Source organism: Erpetoichthys calabaricus, chromosome 6 (genome assembly GCF_900747795.2).
Source record: "Erpetoichthys calabaricus chromosome 6, fErpCal1.3, whole genome shotgun sequence".
Classification (NCBI taxonomy): domain Eukaryota; kingdom Metazoa; phylum Chordata; class Cladistia; order Polypteriformes; family Polypteridae; genus Erpetoichthys; species Erpetoichthys calabaricus.
In genome coordinates this window covers 39,520,760-39,544,507 of record NC_041399.2, presented here as the reverse complement: position 1 = coordinate 39,544,507, position 23,748 = coordinate 39,520,760, and the positions used below count along the sequence as shown (strand labels likewise).

The 23,748-nt window shown below is 40.5% G+C and overlaps 1 protein-coding gene across 2 annotated transcripts in view; it reads right to left on the bottom strand.

The window, feature by feature from the left end:
• Nucleotides 1–23,748, bottom strand: part of sntg1 (syntrophin, gamma 1) — a 939,332-nt gene that overhangs the window by 378,173 nt on the left and 537,411 nt on the right. For both annotated transcript variants that reach the window (XM_051929377.1, XM_028803505.2), the window contains exon 4: nucleotides 15,358–15,412. In XM_051929377.1, the coding sequence (XP_051785337.1) occupies nucleotides 15,358–15,384 (27 nt within the window). In that variant the 5' untranslated portion in view covers nucleotides 15,385–15,412. The remainder of the gene's footprint in view (nucleotides 1–15,357; nucleotides 15,413–23,748) is intronic.

The following is a 23,748-nucleotide window of genomic DNA, read 5'->3' as shown; positions in this document are numbered from 1 at the left end:
TGGAATGCGTTGCAGGCCTGAAATGCAGCAGTGGATGTATACTAACAACTGAAATGAGGTTGACCTGACAAAGCATGAAATGTCTTGGGTACATACTGCCTGAAATGAAATAAAAGTAAAAGTATATTTGTAAACTGCATTTTTTATTTGCATTTTCCATACTATCCTAACTTTTTCTGATTTGGGGTTGTAGTTCCTCTTTGTTTTGCGAGACCAGTCAAGCCTGTCGGTGATGTGAACCCTCAAATACAGTATATACTTGTAGATTGGGACTTGATTTTATGGTATAATTTCTGGTAGTTTATAATGTCAGTCATACTGTATAAGTTGAATGCGGAAAACTCATGCTACTGGTCCAAGAGATTACCTGAGAGAGTAACCACGGCCTTTTTTCTATGTATTGTGCCTACGTGACCACAAGCTAATACCCGAACTAATCCGAAGCAACGTTTGCACTGATTTGTGTTTTTTGTATCTCATCTGCTCACACACCTTTATCATAAGAGCATCCTTTATCTACGATTGAGCGTTCAATCAGAAGAAAATATGAAGCTGGTTTTAAATTAAACGTCATTGAAGTAGCGAAAGAAATTGGTAACTGTGCTGCTGCAACAAAATTCAGTGCGTCTGAGAAACTGGTGTGAGATTGGAGGAGGCAAGAAGATGTAAAAAAAAAAAATGTAAGTGTCGCATTTTTGAACGGGCGTATACATCGGGGTCTGATTTTATGATCGATTTTTTGGGTTTCAAGACCCAACTTATACGCGAGTATATACGGTACTTGTACCTGTACACCACCTGTACATTCATTCCCTGAACAGACACAGGACACAGAGGCTCTTTGGTGTAGTGATGGTCAATATCTAGTTCTTTGGTTTTGCTGATGCTAAGTTGCAGACAATTCCTTCTGCATCAAGAAACAAAGTTCTCCACCTGACTCAAATACTTTGTCTCATCCCCTTATTAATACACCCCATAAGTGCAGAATCATCTGAGAATTTCTAGTTAAATTATATTCAGTTGGTTAAACGCACTAAGATTATTGATCAGTTCTGTGACAAGATATGCTTTAACACTGCAATTTTAATCAAAAGCAAAGAAAACAGAGGAGGAGACCATTGACAACCCATAAATAGCATTGTGTGCACCCTCAAGCTCATTGGTAAAGGTTGTATTAGGAGCGAGAGAATTAATAGGCCTCATGACATTGCTGCTTCAGCATAGCATAAAAGGCAGCAGTAATGACCCTTAGCATACAGCAGTTTAAAAGAAAAGAATGCCTTACAGTCTGTCATGTATGTGTTTTTGTGTGTAACTTTGCTTTCAAATGAAACCTTCCTTTCAAAAAATTGCATACAGCGGTGGTACCAGCTTGCACAGATTATCTTGACCTGCTCAGAATTGATAAGATCATACAAATATGAATGGAATTAATAAGGACATATCTTGGGACAAGAACTGAAAGAGCGTATCTGTACTTATCAGCACAGATGAACTGTACAATTAGCTAATTAGAACAAGAAATGTATTAGTCAGTTAGATGAGAATAAAAAACAACTTATGACAAATCATGTTTCTTGGTAAACAGCTCTTTCCTGTCTCTGTGGATAAAGTAGTAAAAGATTTAAGCTTGGGTTTCCATGGCAGTATTTGAGAGGTTCATACACTATAACATCACACCCAGGAAAAGATACTCTGTTTCCTCTGAGCCGGAACAGGACTACTTTGAAGGCAACGATCCGAGGGTCATTCTTATATTTACTTTGGGCTTCCTTTAGTTGCTGATAATCCTTGGAGGTGAACGTCTTTTTTAATATCCATGAGTGTTATATCCTTTCTTAATGTCTGCTGTGCGGTGAGTGCCAAAGGAGTTCATTTAGACATGTCATGTCTGATTTCCAAATAGATGGAAGCCTTCACCAGCTAGGTGTTGCTGCCTGACACACCTCCATTAGGACAGCCTTCAGATACCAATGAGTGGATGTCCCAATGAAGCCTCTGCAGTTTACTTCTACAATGCAAGCTACTGTCTTCCACCCTGCTACTCTGCATGCCTCTGCCATCTCCTTGTACTTCTCCATCTTCCCAAAGGCTGCCTCCAATCCTTCATTTCGTGAGTTCAGCCATGATCACTGTCCTGGCAGATATAAACCACAAAAAAATATCTTGTCGGATGGGATGGTGAATTCAAGTAGAAACATCAACTGGTCAGTTCTCAGGTTTCACTCGTTTCCAGATGTCATTCCGAGCAACTGCCTCTGGGTGAGGTTTTGTGCTCCTTCATCCTGCTTGATGAAGTGGATCAGCTATTGTGTTGTAATAGGACTAGCACTGCTCCCTTCCAACCTGAGTTTTACTAAGACCTCTTTGAGCTTCTGAAGAACCCAGTCAAGGCACAAACAACACTGACCATGGGTAGGTGCTGCCTTGCAGTCAGAGAGAATATTTGTAATGTTTTTGGGTTCTGTGCATTACACAATTTGCAGTTTGTATCTTTGCCATGCCAGAGGGGGCCTTGGGGGAGTATTGTATTTAGACCTAATGAGGAAGCTTCTACATATCAGCCTATGTTATAATGCTGTCGGATTCTTCCCAATTTGTCCAGCTCCTTTGTTGATGTTGATTCATTGCCTTCATTTTATATCTCTCTTTTTCCATACTGGCTATTTCAGTGATCACCAGCTCTTTCCACTCCTTTGTAGTGGCTTTAGGTTACATTTTTGGCATTGTTCACAAACTAAGTCCAGGTTTACCTTGCTTCAGCCACCTGACTACCTTGACTACATCGTGATATTAAAAGTGACAGTTGTTCTGGTGAACTGTTTGCTCGACTCTTCACTTAAACCCTGTGTGGACTGGGGCTTTAGAAATGGTAATTCCTGCACAAAATGAGGTCCAGTTTAATCAAGCAGTTGCATCTCAACAATAAAGATGAAGCTTTTAGTTAACAAAATCAAAACTGGTTTATTAAAATGACACGTGTATAAAATTCTGCATGCTTATGTAAATTCACATGCTACTCCTTGAAAACAATTATTTGTTTTACTCTTTCCCAATTATTATAGAGATAACAAGTACTTTTTGCCCTGATGCTTCAATGAGCAGCACAATAACAGAGTGGGCAAGGCTACCACTCTCAGAGACTTTATGTCAGTTTGCTTTACAGCTAAATCGTTTCAATTTTCTCACATGTTCATTTGGATTGTCTTCTGCTGAATCTTTCAAAGAAGTGCTGTGAGGTTAATTACCAAATAAATTTGAACGGATGTGTGTTTAAGTATGTCATGCCTACCTATCCCCCAATTATTGGTAAAATGGATATATCTGCCTGCCACCTGATATAAGGTAAAATGCTTTTATTAAAAAAAAGACAAATGTTTGGTATGTGGTAAGATTTTAAAATGTTTATTTTACCCTTAAAATATTTATTTTACCCTTATGTCCTCTAGTTTCCATCTAATGACATTAAGCACTGATTCTGAAGAGCAGGCTTAAGCTACTTTTTCAGACACTCCTCAGACTAATGTCAATAGTAAAGACATTTGTCAAATAAAGTGCTTCTTAGCCCTGAAGCTGGGCTCATATGCTAGATTGTTTAATTTTATTCGCAGCAGGAGTTGCTAATATAGAATGTAATCCTTTTATCTGGCAGGTGGATTTTCCCATCAGGAGACCAGTAACAAGACAAGATCACACTTAAAGAATGGTGACAAAACGCCAATCAGTGTTTACATAAATATTTGCATGGACAAAAGAATTTCATAAAATCATTCTTATAGCACTTCACTGCAGCACATTTCTGTTAGTAACAGATTAGTCTGCAATGCTATTGATAAATCTTGGGACTTGAAGAACTTTGCTACCATACAGCACTGAATGTTACACCGGTTTTAAAAAAATATAGCTTCATATTCTTATATTAATATGAAACCATTTTTGAACACAGGCAACAAAATGGGTTAATGTAGATACCTGTCACTCCCTTTCGGCTAGAGTGGTTTGCCCACCTGCCCAACAGAATTTAGTCTCTCCACTCATCCCTCTTATAACCTTGAAATCTTCCTACTACTAAGGCTACATCGAGTTTTTGTCATCTCTACACTGCATTTTTAACCCCCAAAAACGGAGACTTTTGAAAACACTCTTAGAGCCATTGTGACGATGCGGGTTTCGCTCCATGCTCCCATCTTGCTTCTGGGAGCTCTGAACCCGACACCATCGGTTAATGTCACCGATGACCTGGACAGTGAGGCATAACAATGAAGCAAGGGGATGGTGCAAAAAGTGCCAAGTACTTTTATTTAAAATCAACAAAATCAAAACAAGGTGTCCAAATTAAAGTGCAGATGCATCACAATGTCAATAAATAAATAATCCGATAAAAACGAGTGAACTAGTGGAGGTTAAAAACACAATGAATAAATAGAGGTTAAAATAATGGCTGGAAGCAGTCTTTTAAAACACAAAGCCCGGTGCATCCTTCTTTAACCCGGCAACTCCCCTGCTTCTCCCTTCCGAGCCCCGCAACATGGGAGTCACCCTACCAGCATATGCAGCTCCTTCAATACTGGTCTGGTAGACTTCCGGTCCCCGGCTACGTCGGGCTCGAGCTGGACCGAGACTTGGATTCCTTCCCCAGCAGCCAGGACGCTCACGCTGGGGCTCAACACGCCCAAAGCCTCCACGACTCCGCTCCTTTAGACGGCCAGTCGTCTCCACTGCCGGTCACTTCAGCTCCTCCCAATTGCTTAGCAGGATCAACCGCTTCAATCTGCCCCCTTTGAGAGTTGACCAAACTCCTACGGGGCTCTTCTACCAGCTGCCTGCCTTTGCTCAAGCGAGCCTGCTGTCACTCGCTCGCACGCACTGGCTCCCCCCTTCTCCAGCCTACTTCTTTTTCTTCTTCTCTCTTAACCTCCTGTTCTTTCTTCTCTCCTTTGTTTTTTTCTCTTTCCTTTTCTCATCTTTTTCTCCTCCCCTAGCAGCCTTACGCTTCTATTTATTACGGGGACGTGGATTAGATGTAGCAATTAGCAGCTCCCAGCATCAATTATGGATGCGGACATCTCCTCACCTGTGCACTTAAGTGAGGAGCGTCCGCAGCACGCATCATCCGGGAACCCCCTCAGATCTCCTTTAGGCCATCTCTTCTTCACTCATTCCTGCAAATACAACACATCATTACCACCACACTCAGCTATACCTACTAACATGTCATTGGTCCTGATCCTGCTAGATTTCTCTTCTGCCTTTGACACAGTCAACCATGACATCCTTCTAGGCACCTTCTCTGTGTCTCTGAGTCCTACATCTCAGGCAGATCCTACACCGTGTCTTGGCGAGGAGAGTCAAAGGCACACCAGACATGCACAGGTGTACCCCAAGGATCGGTGCAGGGTCCTGTACTTTTCTCTTATTCTCTCTGGTTTACTGTGATGGTGCAGGTCTGCTCCAAGCTTCCACCATTCTTCTGGGAGCCTCGTGAACCCAACACTGTCAGTAATGTGACCAGATGAGCTGTGCAATGAGGACAAATCATATTCAGATCAAGGGGATGGTGAAAAGTGCAACAGTGCTTTTATTAAAACAAAAATAACAAATCCAAACAGTGTCCATAGTGCAGTTCTCCAGAGTGTTCCAATATATAATCCATAAAAAAGGTAAAAGAAAAAAAACAAGTGTTTAAAACAAAGTTAAAATGAGACTAAAATCCTGCAGCCCTCATTGGTGTAAATCAGCCAAGCACAGTTCCTTCCAGGTCTCTCCACCTCACTGATGGCTCACTCAACTGGAGAGACTTCATCTGCTGTGGTCCTCTCACTACCGACCACCATCTTGGCTGCCTCCGTCAGCATCTGCCAGACCACTCGGGGTCGGTTGTCTTCCTGTCTTCCTTCTCGCACACAGTCATTCCTCAGATCCCTAGGAAGGATGCCACCTTGACTGAACCCACTCCTCTTCCTAATCAGTGGGCACAATCCGTCCCTTGAGCGGCGATCACTCACTCTAACATGGGACCCCTGACCGCACTGACCTCTCTCATTCAACTGGCTGGCTCATCCACTCTCTTTTCCTCAATGCTGCTCTCGTTCTCTGCCTCATTTGTTCCTTTTTGTTTCCGTCCTTCCTCCCCTCTCTCAATGCCAGCCCATACTTATATGGCTCTGTGGGCGCATCATCTCAATCATGCACTGCAGGAAGCCGATTAAGCAATCGAGAATGATCGCACCCTCACGTGCAGGTGTAACTCATCCCAATTACCTCATCAACTCCCTGTAGCTGCACGATTGAGGCTGACACGGCCAAATGGATTATTTAAAAACTGTCCTTTCATTCAGAGTCGTGGACCCGCTACACCATAGCTACATAATCCAATCCCATGGATTCTCTTATCAGTGTTATGCTGATGATACAAAGCTATACCTGTCGTTACCTCAAGCGGACAATACAGTATCAGCTAGAGTCTGCATATCATACTGATATCTCAACCTGGAAAAAAAACAAGCTTCTTGTGATCCTGGCCAGCCTGCCTCTTCAACTCCCCATCTTTGCACAGCTTGGCTCTCTGTCATTAACACCTGCCAAGTCAGTACGCAACCTTGAGGAAGTAATTAATGTGTAGCTATCTTTTTCTGACCACATTTCTACTCTCTCTCATTCATGCAGGTTTATGCTGTCCAACATCTGTACGATCAGACCTTATCTGACTGAGTATGTAGCACAATCTCTGCTTCAAGCTCTGATCTTGTCGTGTTTGGACTACTGAAACTCGCTTCTGGCCATACATGCTATCAAGCTGCTGCAGATGATCCAGAATGCAATGGCCCATCTTTTATTTAATCAGCCAAGACAGGCACATGTCACTGCTCTCTTCAAGTCGCTACATTTGCTTCCTGTAGCAGCATGCAGTAAGTTCAGATCCCTGATGCTTGCATACAAAGTAGTCAATGTGTCAACACCTGTGTAAATGGAGACAGTGGTGAGGTGCTATGCATGTTTTCGACCACTCAGGTCTGCCAGTGAACAGCATCTAGTGATGCCACCTCTGCATGGTATCAAGCCTCAATCCGGACTCTTTTCCTGTGTAGTTTCTAGTTGGTGGAAAGAGCTACCCACCTCTATCCATAATGCTGACTCCTTCCATGTATTTAAGAAGCAACTGAAGACCCATCTGTTCTTTGAATATCTGTCGAATTGATTGAAGAGAAGGAAAAAAAAAGCTATGTTCTGTGATCTTTTATATTGTGTTTTAAGTTTAATTGCTTTATCGATTTTAATCTATGATTATAAATTATTAGTTATTACATCTTTTCGCTTGTGGCAATCAACTTTTGTTACTTGTCCTATTACACTTGCTGAACAAACAGGCCCTAGGCTAATGTTACTTGATTATGTCTACCTCTGTTGTTAGTTGCTTTGGATAAAAGGTCTGCTAAGCAAATAAATTTAAATTTAAATGTAGTCTAATTAAATGAATGCTGCAACCAAGCTCCTGCCTCACTGGGTCACATGTTTTGGGCCTGCACCAAACTAACATCATTGTGGACCAAAATTTTTAAGTGCCTTTCAGACAGCCTTGGTATCACAATTCTTCCTAAGCCATTAACAGCTGTGTTCGGTGTTCTTCCAGATGGACTTGAAGTGGAAAAGGACAAGCAAACGGCGATTGCATTCACTACACTTTTGGCACTCAGACTTATTCTGTTAAATTGGAAGAATCCTAACTCTCCTCTGATAAGTCAGTGGGAAACCGATGTTTTATATTATTTGAAATTGGAAAAAATAAATTCTCAGTTAGAGGATCTTTGCAGAATTTTTTTAAAACCTGGCAGGATCTAATCAATATTATTTTAGAATAAGAGAAAAACCTATTACCACATTTAATTCCCTTCTCCTTTTTTTATTTACCTATATATATTTCTTCCTTTCTTTTGTTTATTGTTGCCTTATTAAAAAGCCCTAAGCAATTCTCCTTTGGCTAAGCACTCCTTCTCAGGGGTGGGTTTTGATTTGTCTTCAATTTTTTTTTGTGATAAATTGATCTATTTGTATGGAATGATTACAATAAAATTAATAAATAAGATTAAAAAAAAATGAAATGTAGTCTTTATCTGCAAGTGTTACGTGTCAGACAGCATTTGGCTCTTGGTTTATGTACAATTGTGCTCATAAGTTTACACGCAATGCTAGAACTTGTGAAATATTGGCCATTGTTTGGATAATATAAGTAATCATGCAGAAAACTTTCCTTTTAATTAGGAAGCATGATCAGGCAAGGCAAGTTATCATCACATAATTGTGTTTGCCCTTTTCAGATCATAATGATAACTGAAATCACCCAAATGTGTCTGATCAAAAGTTTACATGCCCTTGAATGTTGGGGCTGATAATATACACACAAGTTGAAACATGCAAGTTCAAATTAAAGGTAATTAAGAGAGGGTGTCCACACCTGTGACCTCTTGGATTGTAATCAGTGTCTGTGTATAAATAGTCAATTTAAATTCATGCAGAGCTGCATTGACCTTGCTGAATACCATGTGGAAAGCAAAAGAACTGTCAAGGGATCTGCGTGAAAAGGTTGTTGATTTGTATAAAATCAGTAAAAGTATATAAAAAGATATCGAGAGATCTGAAAATGAGTGTCGGTAGTTTTCAAACTCTGATTAAAAAAGTGGACAGTTAGGGGTTCTATTGTTATCAATCAATGATCTGGTAGACCAACCGAGATGTTAGCCACAACTGCCAGGATCATTAGTTGATCATTTCAATTGAGATACAGGCTTCTCTGCAAACAAGTGGTGTTGCTGTTTCAAGATGAACAATAAGGAAGTGCTTGACAAAAATGTTTGAGTTCGCCCAACCAGTCTACATGTGTTTTATGGACTTGGAAAAGGCGTTCGACCGTGTCCCTCGGGGAATCCTGTGGAGGGTGCTCCAGGAGTATGGGGTACTGGACCCCCTGATAAGGGCTGTTCGGTCCCTGTACAACCGGTGTCAGAGCCGGTTTTGCATTGGTCCGCATTGCCGGCAGTAAGTCGAACCCGTTTCCAGTGACAGTTGGACTCTGCCAGGGCTGCCCTTTGTCACCGATTCTGTTCATAACTTTTATGGACAGAATTTCTAGGCGCAGCCAGGGTGTTGAGGGGGTCCGGTTTGGTGGACTCAGGATTGGGTCACAGCTTTTTGCAGATGATGTTGTCCTGTTTGCTTCATCAGGCCGTGATCTTCAGCTCTCTCTGGATCGGTTCGCAGCTGAGTGTGAAGCGGCTGAGAATCAGCAACTACCAAATCTGAGACCATGGTCCTCAGCCGGAAAAGGGTGGAGTGCCCTCTCAGGGTTGGGAGCGAGATCCTGCCTCAAGTGGAGGAGTTCAAGTATCTCGGGGTCTTGTTCACGAGTGAGGGAAGAAAGGAGCGTGAGATTGACAGGCGGATCAGTGCGGCATCCGCAGTGATGCGGGCTCTGCATCGGTCTGTCGTGGTGAAAAAGGAGTTGAGCCGTAAGGCAAAGCTCTCAATTTACCAGTCGATCTATGTTCCTACCCTCACCTATGGTCATGAGCTATGGGTAGTGACCGAAAGAATGAGATCGCAAATACAAGCGGCTGAAATGAGTTTTCTCTGCAGGGTGTCTGGGCTCTCCCTTAAAGATAGGATGAGAAGCTCAGTCATATGGGAGGGGCTCAGAGTAGAGCCGCTGCCTCTCCGCATTGAGAGGAGTCAGATGAGGTGGCTCGGGCATCTGATCAGGATGCCTCCTGGACCCCTCCCAGGTGTGGTGTTCCGGGCATGTCGATCCAGGAGGAGGCCCCAGGGAAGACCCAGAACACACTGGAGGGACTATGTCTCCCGGCTGACCTGGGAATGCCTCAGGATTCTCCCGGAAGAGCTAGAAGAAGTGGCCGGAGAGAGGGAAGTCTGGGCATCTCTGCTCAAGCTGCTGCCCCCACGACCCGACCTCGGATAAGCGGAAGAGGATGGATGGATGGATGGATGGATGGATGGATGGATGGATGGATGGATTGAACAAAAATAGGCTATACAGTCAAGTTGCAAGACAAAAGCCTTTACTGTGCAAGCTCCACAAAACAACCTAGTTACAATATGCCAAACAGCATCTAAACAAGCCTTAAAACGTATGGAACAATGTCCTTTGGAGTGATGAGATCAAAAATTAACTTTATGGTCCCAACCATAAAAGCTATGTTTGGAAAGGATGCAACAAGGCCCATGATGAAAAGTACACCATCCCTATTTTGAAGCATGGAGGTGAATCTCTGATGTTCTTGAGGTGTGTGAGTTAGAGCAGCACAGGTAACTTAGTGAAAACTGATGGCAAGATGAATGCAATATGCTACTGGAAAATATTAGAGGACAACTTGCATTCATCAGTCCAGAAGCTGCGCATAGGACACACTTGGATCTTCCAACATAACAGTAATCCAAAACACAAGCCAAGTTGGCCCTTTGGTGGTTACAGCAGAAAACAGTGAAGGTGCTAGAGTGGCCATCACAGTCTTCTGACTTCAATATCATTGAGCCACTTTGGGGATCTCAAATGTTCAGTTCATACAAGACAACCCAACAATTTATGGGACCTGGAGGCTTTTTGCCAAGAAGAATGGGCAGCTCTACCACTTAAAAAAATCAAGGGTCTCATCCCCAACTATCACAAAAGACTGCATGCCATCATTGATGCTAAAGGGGGTAATAAACAGTAGTACGAACTAAAGATATGCAAACTCATTATTTTCCTTATTTCTATGTTTTGTTTAATATTTGTGCTGTTCTGTTCTCTTCGCAGTGGAGAAGTAGTGTGTTAAAGAGGTTATGTAAACATATATATACATATACATATATACATATATATACAGTACATATCTACATATACACATATCTACATATACATATATATACATATTTATATATATATACATATACACATCCACATATATATACATATATATATACACATATCAACATATATACACACATATATACACACACACATACATATATACATATACACATACATACATAGTGCGTTGTAACACGGGCTGTGATTGTTACATGGGAGAGAGACGACAAATCACAGCTTCCCACTTTCTAATCGGGCCTGTGATTGGTGCTTTGACTGATGCCCAGATCCCACAGTATCTCCCCTTAGGAGAGGCGTTAGGCAAGTGTAATTGAATAGCGGTGCTGCAAGTTTAGCTTTACACCTGTTTTTAAGGCTTATTGACTGAAAGGGGCTTTCATGAAAAAGTTAGGGCTTTGCTACAGGATACACCCTCCACAAGTTAAGGAAGTAAAAATAAAGGTATATATTTCTGTTTTATTTAAACCTTTTAAGTTTGTATGCGGGCGGCATGGTGAAAGGTGCCAGTTAGGAGACCCGGGTTCGCTTCCCTGCGTGGAGTTTGAATGTTCTCCCTGTGTCTGTCTGGGTTTCCTCCGGGTACTCCGGTTTCCTCCCACAGTCCAAAGACATGCAGGTGAGGTGCATTGGCGATTCTAAATTGTCCCTGGTGTGTGGGTGTGTGCGGGTGTGTGCGCCCTGCGGTGGGCTGGCACCTTGCCCGGGGTTTGTTTCCTGCCTTGTGCCCTGTGTTGGCAGGGATTGGCTCCTGTATTTAGGATATAGCGGGTTGGATAATGGATGGATGGACATTTGTATGCATAGCCCCATTTGCCCGTTTTCGTTTTTTTTCATTCTTCAGTAATATTTCAGCAAACCCGGAGCTTGTCAGTTCAAATCCTGGTACTGACACCACTGTGTGACCCTGAGGAAGTCACTTCACCTGCCTGTGCTGCAAAAAACAAAAGTAATGTAACAAATTGTACCTCAGATGTTGCAAGTTGCTGGAATAAAGGCATAAGTCAAATAGATAAATATGTATTATACACATAGGAACAATTCATTTATTTTCAGTTAAGTCATCTGCAGCAAACCTTTATAAATGAGGGTTTCTCCTTTTTAGACAGTGCAAACTGTTTCTTCTTCATTGAGGTTTTCTCTTGGAGAGCTTTTTTCATTTTATTGAAAATTAAAGCAGCAGCTGCCAAAATATGTAGCTTTCTTATTAATTTTTCAACATTGTGTAAAATAACTTTATAAAGTAACATAAAAGGTTTAAATACTGGTTATCCTTTTACACTAAAATATTACTAAAGAGATACAAAAAAAGTAAAATGCATATGTTGTTTTTCTTTAAGGAAATTAAATATTACTGAAGAAAGAAAAAAAATAAAATAAAACAGCCAAATGGGGCTATGCATACGAACTTAAAAGGTTTAAATAAAACAGAAATATATTCTTTTATTTTTACTTTCTTAACTTGTGGAGGGTGTATCCTGTAGCAAAGCCCTAACTTTTTTCGTGAAAGCCCGTTTCAGTCAATAAGTCTTAAAAACAGGTGTAAAGATATTGACAATAAGCTACGCAAACCCACCAAGACATGGAATCGTTTAAATCAAGGAGCTGCGCTACCTTCTTCCAGATCGGCCCCAAGGCGTTCATATTTTTCCAAAGCAGTTCTGGTCTCCATCGACATCTGTAGCTGAGTCGAAAAACACCATCCCATACTATTAGTTAACGATTAACACATTTCTATACGTATTGTAAGCATACAATACAACTGATAATATGTTGCGCTTATTTATCTGGTGTACCGACATTTTTGCGCGTTTAACGGCTGAAATCCAACGTGGTTTGTGCCCTTCAGAATGAAAACAGTTTGCATTTACCTTTTTAATAAAAGGCAAGCTTTTAAGCCTGAGAAATCACCCCGTAAATGCACACGTTTAATTGCACATGTGTTAATATGTATGCTTACACACTGTTTCTTCTTCATTGAGGTTTTCTCTAGCATGTAGATCGGGGTAATTACATTCACGGCATTCGTAGTCTGAGTCACAATCTGATTGTATGGGTGGTTACCTACCAGGTAACGGTTATGGTTGGCCAGCAAGTCAGCTAACATCAGCCACGGTGCCTTCAGTTGTGAGAAGCAGATCATAGAATGGTTGAAAATAGTTTACTGTCAAATAATGCAAAGAGTATGCGACACGTGTTTCGCCCTAATTCTTGGCTCATCAGGCGTACACACTCACTGCACTGCCTTACGGGAATCGAACCTCGGACGTCAGCGCTAGAGGGGCTTCACAGCGGTGAAGTATTGCTTTTAAATTTTAATTAAGAAGAAAAGAAAACCTTTTTAAATTGAGGGAAAATATACCAATAACAATTTGTTAAGGATCTGTTTTTTTGTGAAGCTGCCTTTACACAGCCTGTCCGCTGTTTTATAAACGAACGCCATATAAGGCCGTCCTTTCTCCTTCACAGTCAGTTCACGTGATTATGTGGGAGGCGTGATGACGCGATATGCAACCCCCGCAACCCTGCCTCCCACGGCCAGCGAGCTGCAGTCCATTACTGTATATGGACAAAAAAGAGGTTCCAGTTATGACCGTTACGCTTTGAATTTCGAAATGAAACCTGCCTAACTTTTGTAAGTAAGCTGTAAGGAATGAGCCTGCCAAATTTCAGCCTTCCACCTACACGGGAAGTTGGAGAATTAATGATGAGTGAGTGAGTGAGTGAGTGAGTGAGTGAGTGAGTGAGTGAGTGAGTGAGTGAGTGAGTGAGTGAATGAGTGAGTGAGTGAGTGAGTGAGTGAGTGAGTGAGTGAGGGCTTTGCCTTTTATTAGTATAGATTGGATTCCATTAAAATCAAGTGAAATGTATTTTGATTATTTTTGGTCTGTCTTTGGATTTGCTTATTGGATTTTTAGTTGGACTTGTAAGCCTTGGGTTTCTTATTGAGACAAATCTTTTTTGTCTCATTTTTTTTACATTTTTTCCTCCATCCATCCATCCATTGTCTCCCGCTTATCCGAGGTCGGGTCGCGGGGGCAGCAGCTTGAGCAGAGATGCCCAGACTTCCTTCTCCCCGGCCACTTCTTCTAGCTCTTCCGGGAGAATCCCAAGGCGTTCCCAGGCCAGTCGAGAGACATAGTCCATCCAGCGTGTCCTGGGTCTTCCCCGGGGCCTCCTCCCGGTTGGACGTGCCCGGAACACCTCACCAGGGAGGCGTCCAGGAGGCATCCTGATCAGATGCCCGAGCCACCTCATCTGACTCCTCTCGATGCGGAGGAGCAGCGGCTCTACTCTGAGCCCCTCCCGGATGACTGAGCTTCTCACCCTATCTTTAAGGGAAAGCCCAGACACCCTGCGGAGGAAACTCATTTCAGCCGCTTGTATTCGCGATCTCGTTCTTTCGGTCACTACCCATAGCTCATGACCATAGGTGAGGGTAGGAACATAGATCGACTGGTAAATTGAGAGCTTCGCCTTACATTTTTTCCTGTTTTACCTAATTTTTTTCTACTTCATTTTGTTATTTAAATAGATTATTTTGTAAAGATTGTTTGCCTTGTCTCTCAAGTCAGAGGTGTAACAGTTTACCCTCTTTATTGAAGGACATTTTCTGCATTTTGAATTTGAAATGTCTGATCCCCATTTTGGGTCTACAGTATACAGGCCAAATCCTGACTTTTGATTTTGGGATCAGGCAGCCTATCTCTAGGAAAGACAGTGAAGGTCCCGGCTTGGTCCATGGGTCTGTTAGGAGACCATTCACCATTTTTGCCATGTTTGGGTTGTCATTTCACAACAATAAGGATGCAAAGATAGAGTTGGCTCTGATGGGTTTTGATGTTTCTGAACTCCTTTTCAATTAGGAATCTCTTAAAGAGCTATCCTATCTGTCACTTACCTTAAAGGGACACTACTGTTCCAGTCTTCTACATCACAGATCATTTCAGTTTGGGATTAAACACTGCCTACTGCTAACTTAATTTCCTCTTAATAGTGCATTATGACTCCAGCTTAACTCCAATTTATTCTGAGATTTTGATGACTTTTTCCAGTCCCCCCAAGACCCCTCTTTTTATATAACAAGGAAGCCAGCCGCTCCACCATCTGATGGGACTCTTGCTCCAGTGACTTGAGGAAACGTCATCAGACTCTTCCCCATCCACAACACTGTTTCTCTTTATTTCTAAGGCATTACTAATTACAGGATCATCAACTTAACATTCATGTGTTTGGGACAATAAGAAAATAACAGACAACCAGAAAAACAACACAGACACAAGGAGGACACCAAAAAAGCAGTTTCAAGAATTTCATCTGAACCCAGGAATCTGGATCTTTGAAGAAGCAGTGCTAACCATTGTGCCACACAATAAAAATATTTGAAAATATATTTGTATTGATAAATAGAATAAGACTGTTTGTTTTGTAATTGCAGCTACAACAAAATGCAATAATATTAAAAACAATGGCCATACCTCCTCACTGGCAGTCCTGAAATCCATGTGCTATGGCACAGTGAGGAATGTGAACCTGTGAAGAAAAGCAATGCAAAACAATGATTGTAATTTGATAAACAGAGAAAAACAAAACCATTTTGAAATCTTTTCTACAAAACTGAAAAACTGAAGGTTAGGGAAAACAAAAAAGAGGAGAAATTATAACCACTCAAAAGTAACTTTCTGTTCTGTGAGGAAGTCATCCTGAACACTTGCTTGCAGTCAAAAACAAGAACAATGCAAGCTAGCATGTCCTGAAACAGGTGAGGGAAAGCAGCAGAAAATAAACCAGTTGTCTTTTTTATTCAACTCAACCAATATCCATCTCAACGTATTTTAACCTTTCATAGTTATGCCAACATTCATGAAAAATAAAAACATACATTCCCAAATAACTGCACCAGAACAAAGTAGGTTTACTGTAGTAAAAGAAGATTTTGATTTTGCTAATGAGTTTCCATTTAAATGAAATATGCTGTAAGTCTGCAATCACTATTAGCTTTGCTCAGTCTACCTTCTCCTCTTTGTTTCCCATGGGTGGTCTCTTTCTGAAATACCTGTATGGGTTGTTCTTGAATGCAAAGGAGAGCAGAATTTAGGATTGCACTTGACTTTGATTTCTTACAGTTGCTGAACATGTGTCAGGCTTTGCACATAATTGAGGTTATTTTCATATTGTCATTTTTTGAATTTTATGTTTTTTTTATAAGACAATTTGTTTATAGGGTGTAGAACGTTGATAATGTCACCAGCCTTCTCACTCATTTGAACATTTGAAAATTAGAAACAAATTTGACAAGAACTGGCCATTTAACCCAACAAAGTTTGCCAATCCTATCCATGTAGTTAAAGTTGAGACTTGAAGGTCCCTATATTCCTAATGTATTCCATACCATTTGGTGGTTTATGTCATGGTTCTAACGTTTGTGCAAAGTTTACCTTTAAGAAGAAAATCCACTGTGGCAACCCCTAATGGGAACAGCCGAAAGAAGAAGAAGAAGTAAGTTTCCAACAATGTCCCAATGTTCTTGTTGAACTATTGTAAAGGAACAGCCTAAATTCACAATCTTAACTCCTTTCATGATTGTAAAAACTTCAATCATGTCACCTGTTAACCTCTTTTACCTTAAACTAATAATGATCAATTCCTTTAATCTTTCCTTATAGCTTATACCTGTCATTCCCAGAATCAGCTTACTCTATATCTTGTCTGGACATTTTCTAGTGTTGTCATGTTATTTTTGTAACCTGGAAATCAGAAGTGCACACAATACTCCAGGGGTTAGATTGTTTAAACTTGCGTACAAACAAACAGAGGTCCAAAATGTGTATATGTTGCTTTTCATGCAAATGTCTGGATTTATAAAAGAAAACTATTTACAGCAGACCTGACTCATCTGTACACAACCTTTCGGGGAAACTGGGAAATGAAATGATGACACCTTTGATCAAGTAGGGAAATCAAGACAAACCAGCTAAATGATATGTCATGCACGTAGAAATTCCAATCACAGAGCCATTATTATAATGCACCTGACGTGACAAACATGTTAAACATTAAAAGTGATGAGTATGATATACAGACTCTATTTTAGTTCCCTTCAAAGAGAGCCACAGCACTTAATTTGAAGAGCTTTTTTGGTTTTCCATCAGTTTATATAGTCTACCTATTGTCACTTCTCAGGGAACTGGACGACTGTTCAGGAATATCTCAGCCAAGCTTTACTAAATCATGTCCACTGTGCTGGAAGCTGTTATCCGACAGAGGAGGCGCTACATTCAGTTTTTGTTTGTAGTGGGTATACATCCATAAAACATCATAAAAAAGCAATTTGCAGCTGTGTCCGGTCTTCCTAACATGATCGGAGCAGCTCACTGCGCACATTGCGCACTGGAGAGATTCCGAAGGACTGGAAAATAGCAAATATCATCATCCCATTATATAAAAAGGGTGACAGGGCAGATCCAAGCAACTATAGGCCAGTAAGCTTGACATGCATCACAGGAAAATGGATGGAAGGAATTATTAAGGATAAGACTGAGCAACACCTGGCAAGGACAGGAGTTATTCTGAACAGTCAGCATAGGTTCAGAAGAGGGAGGTTGTGTTTTACTAACATGCTGGAATTCTATGAGGAGGCAACAAAAGGATATGATCAAAATGGAACATGTGATATTATTTATCTGGACTTTCAGAAAGCATTTGATAAGGTGCCACATGAGAGGTTGGGCATCAAATTAAAAGAAGTGGGATTTCAAGGTGATGTTTTTAGATGGGTGCAGAATTGGCTCAGACACAGGAAGCAGAGGGTGATGGTGCGAGGAACCTCATCAGAATTGGCTGATGTTAAGAGTGGTGCTCCACAGGGGTCAGTGCTAGGGCCGCTGCTATTTTTAATATATATAAATGATTTACACAGGAATATAAGTAACAAGCTGGTTAAGTTTGCAGATGATACCAAGATAGGTGGATTAGCAGATAATTTGGAATCTGTTATATTATTACAGAAGGACTTGGATAGCATACAGGCTTGGGCAGATTTGTGGCAGATGAAATTTAATGTCAGTAAATGTAAAGTATTACACATAGGAAGTAAAAATGTTAGGTTTGAATACACAATGGGCGGTCAGAAAATCGAGAGTACGCCTTATGAGAAGCATTTAGGAGTCATAGTGGACACTAAGCTATCGACTTCCCAACAGTGTTCAGAAGCCTTTAAGAAGGCTAAGAGAATGTCAGGTTATATAACACGATGTGTGGAGTACAAGTCCAAGGAGGTATTATGCTCAACCTTTATAATGCACTGGTGAGGCCTCATCTTGAGTACTGTGTGCAGTTTTGGTCTCCAGGCTACAAAAAGGACATAGCAGCAATAGAAAAGGTCCAGAGAAGAGCAACTAGGCTGATTCCAGGGTTACAGGGGTTGAATTATGAGGAAAGATTAAAAGAGCTGAGCCTTTACAGTTTAAGCAAAAGAAGATTAAGAGGTGACGTGATTGGTGTGTTTATAATTATGAAGGGAATTAGTACAGTGGATCGAGACTGTTATTTTAAAATTAGTTCATCAAGAACACGGGGACACAGTTGGAAACTTGTTAAGGGTAAATTTTGCACAAACATTAGGAAGTTTTTCTTTACACAAAGAACGATAAACACTTGGAATAAGATACTAAGTAGTGTGGTAGACAGTAAGACGTTGGGGACTTTCAAAACTCGACTTGATGTTTTTTTGGAAGAAATAAGTGGATAGGACTGGCGGGCTTTGTTGGGCTGAATGGCCTGTTCTCATCTAGAGTGTTCTAATGTTCTAATATTGAGGCACCTAGCAAGAAGAGAATTTAGAATTGATTTGCAGTGTCAATGTAGCTTACACCCTAGCTTGGAGATTCAAATGCTTTACAGGAAGCAGCTGCAAAATGCTAAAGCTGGGAAACTGTATTAAATACAGTCCAAATAAAGAGCTATGACACTTTGTGACTGAAATGAAATGTCACTATCTTAATAGTACTCATTTCAATTCACAAGAACACAGTGGCAAGTAAGTTTAGATTTTCAGTAGAGTTTGTAACACAGCATGGAAGTGATATCAATAACATAGGAAAGTTGTTCATATGACAAGTGGTGTGGTATAGGTACTAAATCACTTGCCTTTAAACCATGAAGTGGCCCCTTCAAGTCCTACTTTTGCCTTTCTGTGCGGCCCTGGGTGTGTCACTTCACCTGCCTGTGACATCTGTAAACAGTTTTAATGTATTCCATCCTTGTATGTCACCTTGCATAAATGCATCAACCAAATATATTACCGTACAATAATAAAATCTGACACAAACACCACACAGAACATTGAAAAAAATACATTTATTCTTATACAGAGATTTGTTGTAATTTTTTTTCTTTATTAACTCAAAGTTCATTGCCACACACATATTATGGATCAATAAATCAAGAAGTATTACATTTTATTCAATCACAACCCAGTTTTCTATAGAGAATATCTAAGGCATTGTATAAGAACATAACTACAGTATGCATGCGATCTATAATGCACTTCTACATGTCTGATTCCGGGTCTTGCAGCTGGTGGCAACGTCAAAAGCACTGGTCAAAAGTAGAAAAGTAACTTTGGACCAGGGGCCAGTTCATTGTATGACATACTCATCTACTACTACGACATCTTTGGCATGCAGTAGAAAAATCAGAGTGTCCAGAAGAAGACCCATGCTGGCATTGGGGAACATGTAAGCCCTACCAATAGGGTACCCACATAAGAAGCTGAACCCTTGACTCTGGAGCCATGAGACAGTAGCAGTGCTAACTAGAGTATCACTGTGCTTCAACCTATTAACCTGACGACTCTAAATATCAATTCAATTGTGCTAAGCTCACTGAGGTCAAAATGTTTTGCATATACTACATGGTTGATTAACTTGCAAAATAAGCAGGCAAAAAAATAAATCTCACTTCACTATCTCACTTTCTTATATAGACCCCTACAGGACAAACCAATAAGAAGCTCTGCTGTAAAAATTAAATGGAATCAGATCAAGAGGCTATTTATTTATTTGCCAAAGGTGCCCATCCTCTTCATTACAAAATAATAATATTAATAATATACTACTAGTAATACATTTAATTTATATTTATGTATAATTCTACCATGCTAAGTGGCATGTTTGGTGGCTTTTATGCCCACATTCACTGCCTAATGCCTTCTGGCATCATACCCATCTTCACCCTTGCCAATTAGAAAAAGCATATTGGCATAGAAACCAAATGTTATGGGACACTGTACAGTAATTCTAAGTGAAAATATTGTCTAAACAATTCTGGATCTTGCACATATGTTTGTAGTTTGTTCAAAATGCAGCAAATGTAATCAATAATTAATATGTCAATGTGTTTTTTGTTTCTGCAAACATATACACTATATGGCCAAAAATGTGTGAAAATCACTCCATATTATTCAGTTTAGGCGTTTCAGCTGCACCCATTGTTAACAGGTACAAATAGCCAAGCACAAAGCCATGCAATCTCCATTGAGAAACATTGGCAGTAGAATGGTCATGCTGAAGAGCTCAGTGACTTTAAACATGGCACTGGCATAGGATACCATTTTTGTCACAAATCAGTACATGAAATTCTGCTTATTAGTTCTGCCCCAGTCAACTGTAAGGACTATTATTGTGAAGTGGAATTGTCCAGGAGCAACAAAATCTCAGTCATGAAGTGATGGACCATGCAAACGTAAAGTGCATATAGCACATAAAAATTGTCTATCCTCGGTTGCATCAATAACAACAGAGTTACAAACTGCCTCTGAGAGTAATAGGGAACAAGAAATGTGTACCTGGAGCTTCATGAAATGGGTTTCCATGGCTGAGCAGCTGCACACTAGCCTAAGATTACTATGGATGTGCAAAGCCACCATTGGACTCTGGAGAAGTGCAAACATTTTCTCTGGAGTGATTAATAATGCTTTGCTATCTGGCAGTCTGAAGGTCGAATTTGGGTTTGGTGGATGCCAGGAGAATACTACCTTCAAGTCTGCATTGTGCCTGCTGTAAAGTTTTGTGATGGAGGGATAATGGTCTGGGGATGCTCTCAGAGTTCGGGATAGACCCATTGGTTTCAGTGAAGTGTATTGCTAGTGCTACAGCATACAAAGACATTTTAGACAACTGTGTGGGGAAGAACCTTTTCTGCTCATGTATGACTGCCCTGTACACAAAGCCAGGTCCAAAAGAAACATGGTTTGAATAGTTTGGTATGGAGGAACTTGAAGCCCTCCTTTAGGATAAATTGGAATGCAGATTGAAATGCAGGTCTTCTAGTCTAACATCAGTACCTGACCTGACAAATGCTGTTTAGGCTGAATGAACATAAATTTCCACAGACACAATCAAGAATCTTGTGGGAAGCCTTTCCAGAATAGTGGAGGCTTGTATAGCCACAAAGAAGGGGCTGACTCCATATTAATGACCATAGTTTTAGCATGGGGTAACCAACACGTGCAAATAGATGTGATGCTCAAGTGTCCACAAACTTTTGCCCATACAGTGCAAGTAATGTATTGTTATATTTACATATGTTAAAGTACTTTAGCTTGTTCTAGGAATATTAGACACTACACAAGGTTTGACACAAGCCAATAAACAAGACAGAGCCAAAGGTCAAATGCAAAAATCTTTTATACTGATTGTATTTTTAATAATAATCTAGCCACAGAAAGATAGCCTTTTAAATAAAAAGGACATCTGGAATGACAGTATAGTTCATTGGACAAATTCCTGTAAACAGCATTTGATTACAATGATACAGAGACTACCTAACACACCTTTCAAGAAATGTGAATGTTGTACCAGAGATACTTTGTCTGAAGATGTGCTGCCTCCTTATGCCTTATACAGTTGCTTGTTTTGAGAAGTCAAATCAGCATTAAAAGTCAAGCTAAGTGCCTTTTTTTTCTGATATGTGTTTTATTTTTCTCTGTCTGTCACTTTACATGGCACTTCCCATGGCGATAACAGTGGGAAGATGATTCTTCAGAAAGTGCAGCTCTGGAAAAAAAAACATGCCTATTGTCCGTCTTTACACTTATTCGATGTGTGTGTGTGTCTCCCTTTCTTGACGATGTTGTGAAATAGCAACAATTACATGCAGTTTCACACAATATCATGCTTTATTATGATTTCCTTCTTATTTTTCTTAGTCTTCCCCTAATACTTTAAAAATTCTTATTATCATGTTTATGGTGAAGCTTTAGCGTTAAGTTTCAGAAAAGTACAAAATGTCATTATGACTTCCTAGGAAACTGCAAGACACCTTCCATTTTGCAGCTCAGCATCATTCACTTTCAAACATGAACTTCTACTCCTCGCTGGGAGAGGGTGTAGGGCACTTCATAACTACTTCTCATGTCCTACTCTGGGGTAGGGCAAATTCTTGTTCTAGACAGCCTTTTAACACTAGAATCCCTGAAGCCTACGAAAAAACTTGTAATGCCGGGCCACCTTAAATTCCCTTGCACCTCCTCATCAGCGCCTTTTGTTTTGCAAATGTCTCAATCAGAGCAAGCAGGAAGCAGCCTGATATCCCATCCCCCACTGACGCAGATTTAGTCAAACGCAAAGTTCTCTCAGCTCAAGTCTGTTCATCTGGGTGTGAGGTGCCTTGAATTGTATTGGGTAAATAATATATCGTTATTTGGAACACATGCATTTCATGTGTGTTTCGTGTCTATAACAATCCGTGTAAATGTTGGATGACAGGAAATGTGAGGCAAGAAATGTTGAACACATAACTAAAACAGAAACTTTTTCATGTTGATGTGAAGTGTATAATGCGTGAAGACTTAAGTCCAAATATCAAATAAACATTTTCACAAAAGTCACAGATATAACAAAACAAGTATGTTTTATTTCTAGAATTTAACCAAAGTAGAAGAAATTGGGATAGGGTACAACACACACACCCACATACACAAATATATGTCTGCTTGGCTGGTGCAGAGGTAAGAACTGCTGTTTCCAAATCGAGAGGTTTTGGGTTCGTCCTTCATGCATTAACTGTTTTGAGTAGTGAGAGGCTACTATAATTATTATTATAGAATAAAAACATAAATTTGATTTATTTGAGTCTGTAACAGCTGGTGTAAATTTCTGGTACTTGCAAAAGTTAGTGTTTTATTTTATTATTCACTTTTATTCTTTCAGTTACGTTCACGCTCCCCCCCGATCTGACACTGTTAGTTTTCAAATAAAGACATGCTATAACAGAGGTGAAGTCAGATGAGGATGAGGGTTCTACATCGGAGAAAGAGAACAGAAGCCATCACCGCAAGAAACCTCCACTCACACATAAGAATAACGCAGCTGCACCAGACATAAAGGCAAAAGATGGCACTGTTCGGATGCAGAAGGATTCATCCTGCCAGTGAATCTGCCACATGCATGTCCTTCAACAAAACAGCAGGGCCTACAGAGCTCGCCAAGGTATCAAGTATCAAAAGTCCTGTTTGTGATTATGTTTTGTGATGGTCTTTATATAAAAAAACATTTATCTGTTAAAAGCCAGATCGAATGTTATTTACCTACTTATCTTGATTTATTTAGTTATCTTCATACAACATAAAGTCACAAGTGGACTACAGAGCTTTCTGTGTCTGATTGACACGGGCACGCAGACAAAGTACATGTGCAATGCTACTCCTTATTTAGGAAAAGATCCCAGTTCTTCCAAGGGAGAAAGATTTTCCGAGACTAAGGTCATAAAGCTTATGGAGCTGTTTCTGGACAAAGGCAGAACTGTAACAACTGTTGCGTAAAGTGCGTCAGGAGCTTCCACCTGCAGCTAAAGTCATTCACGTTCTG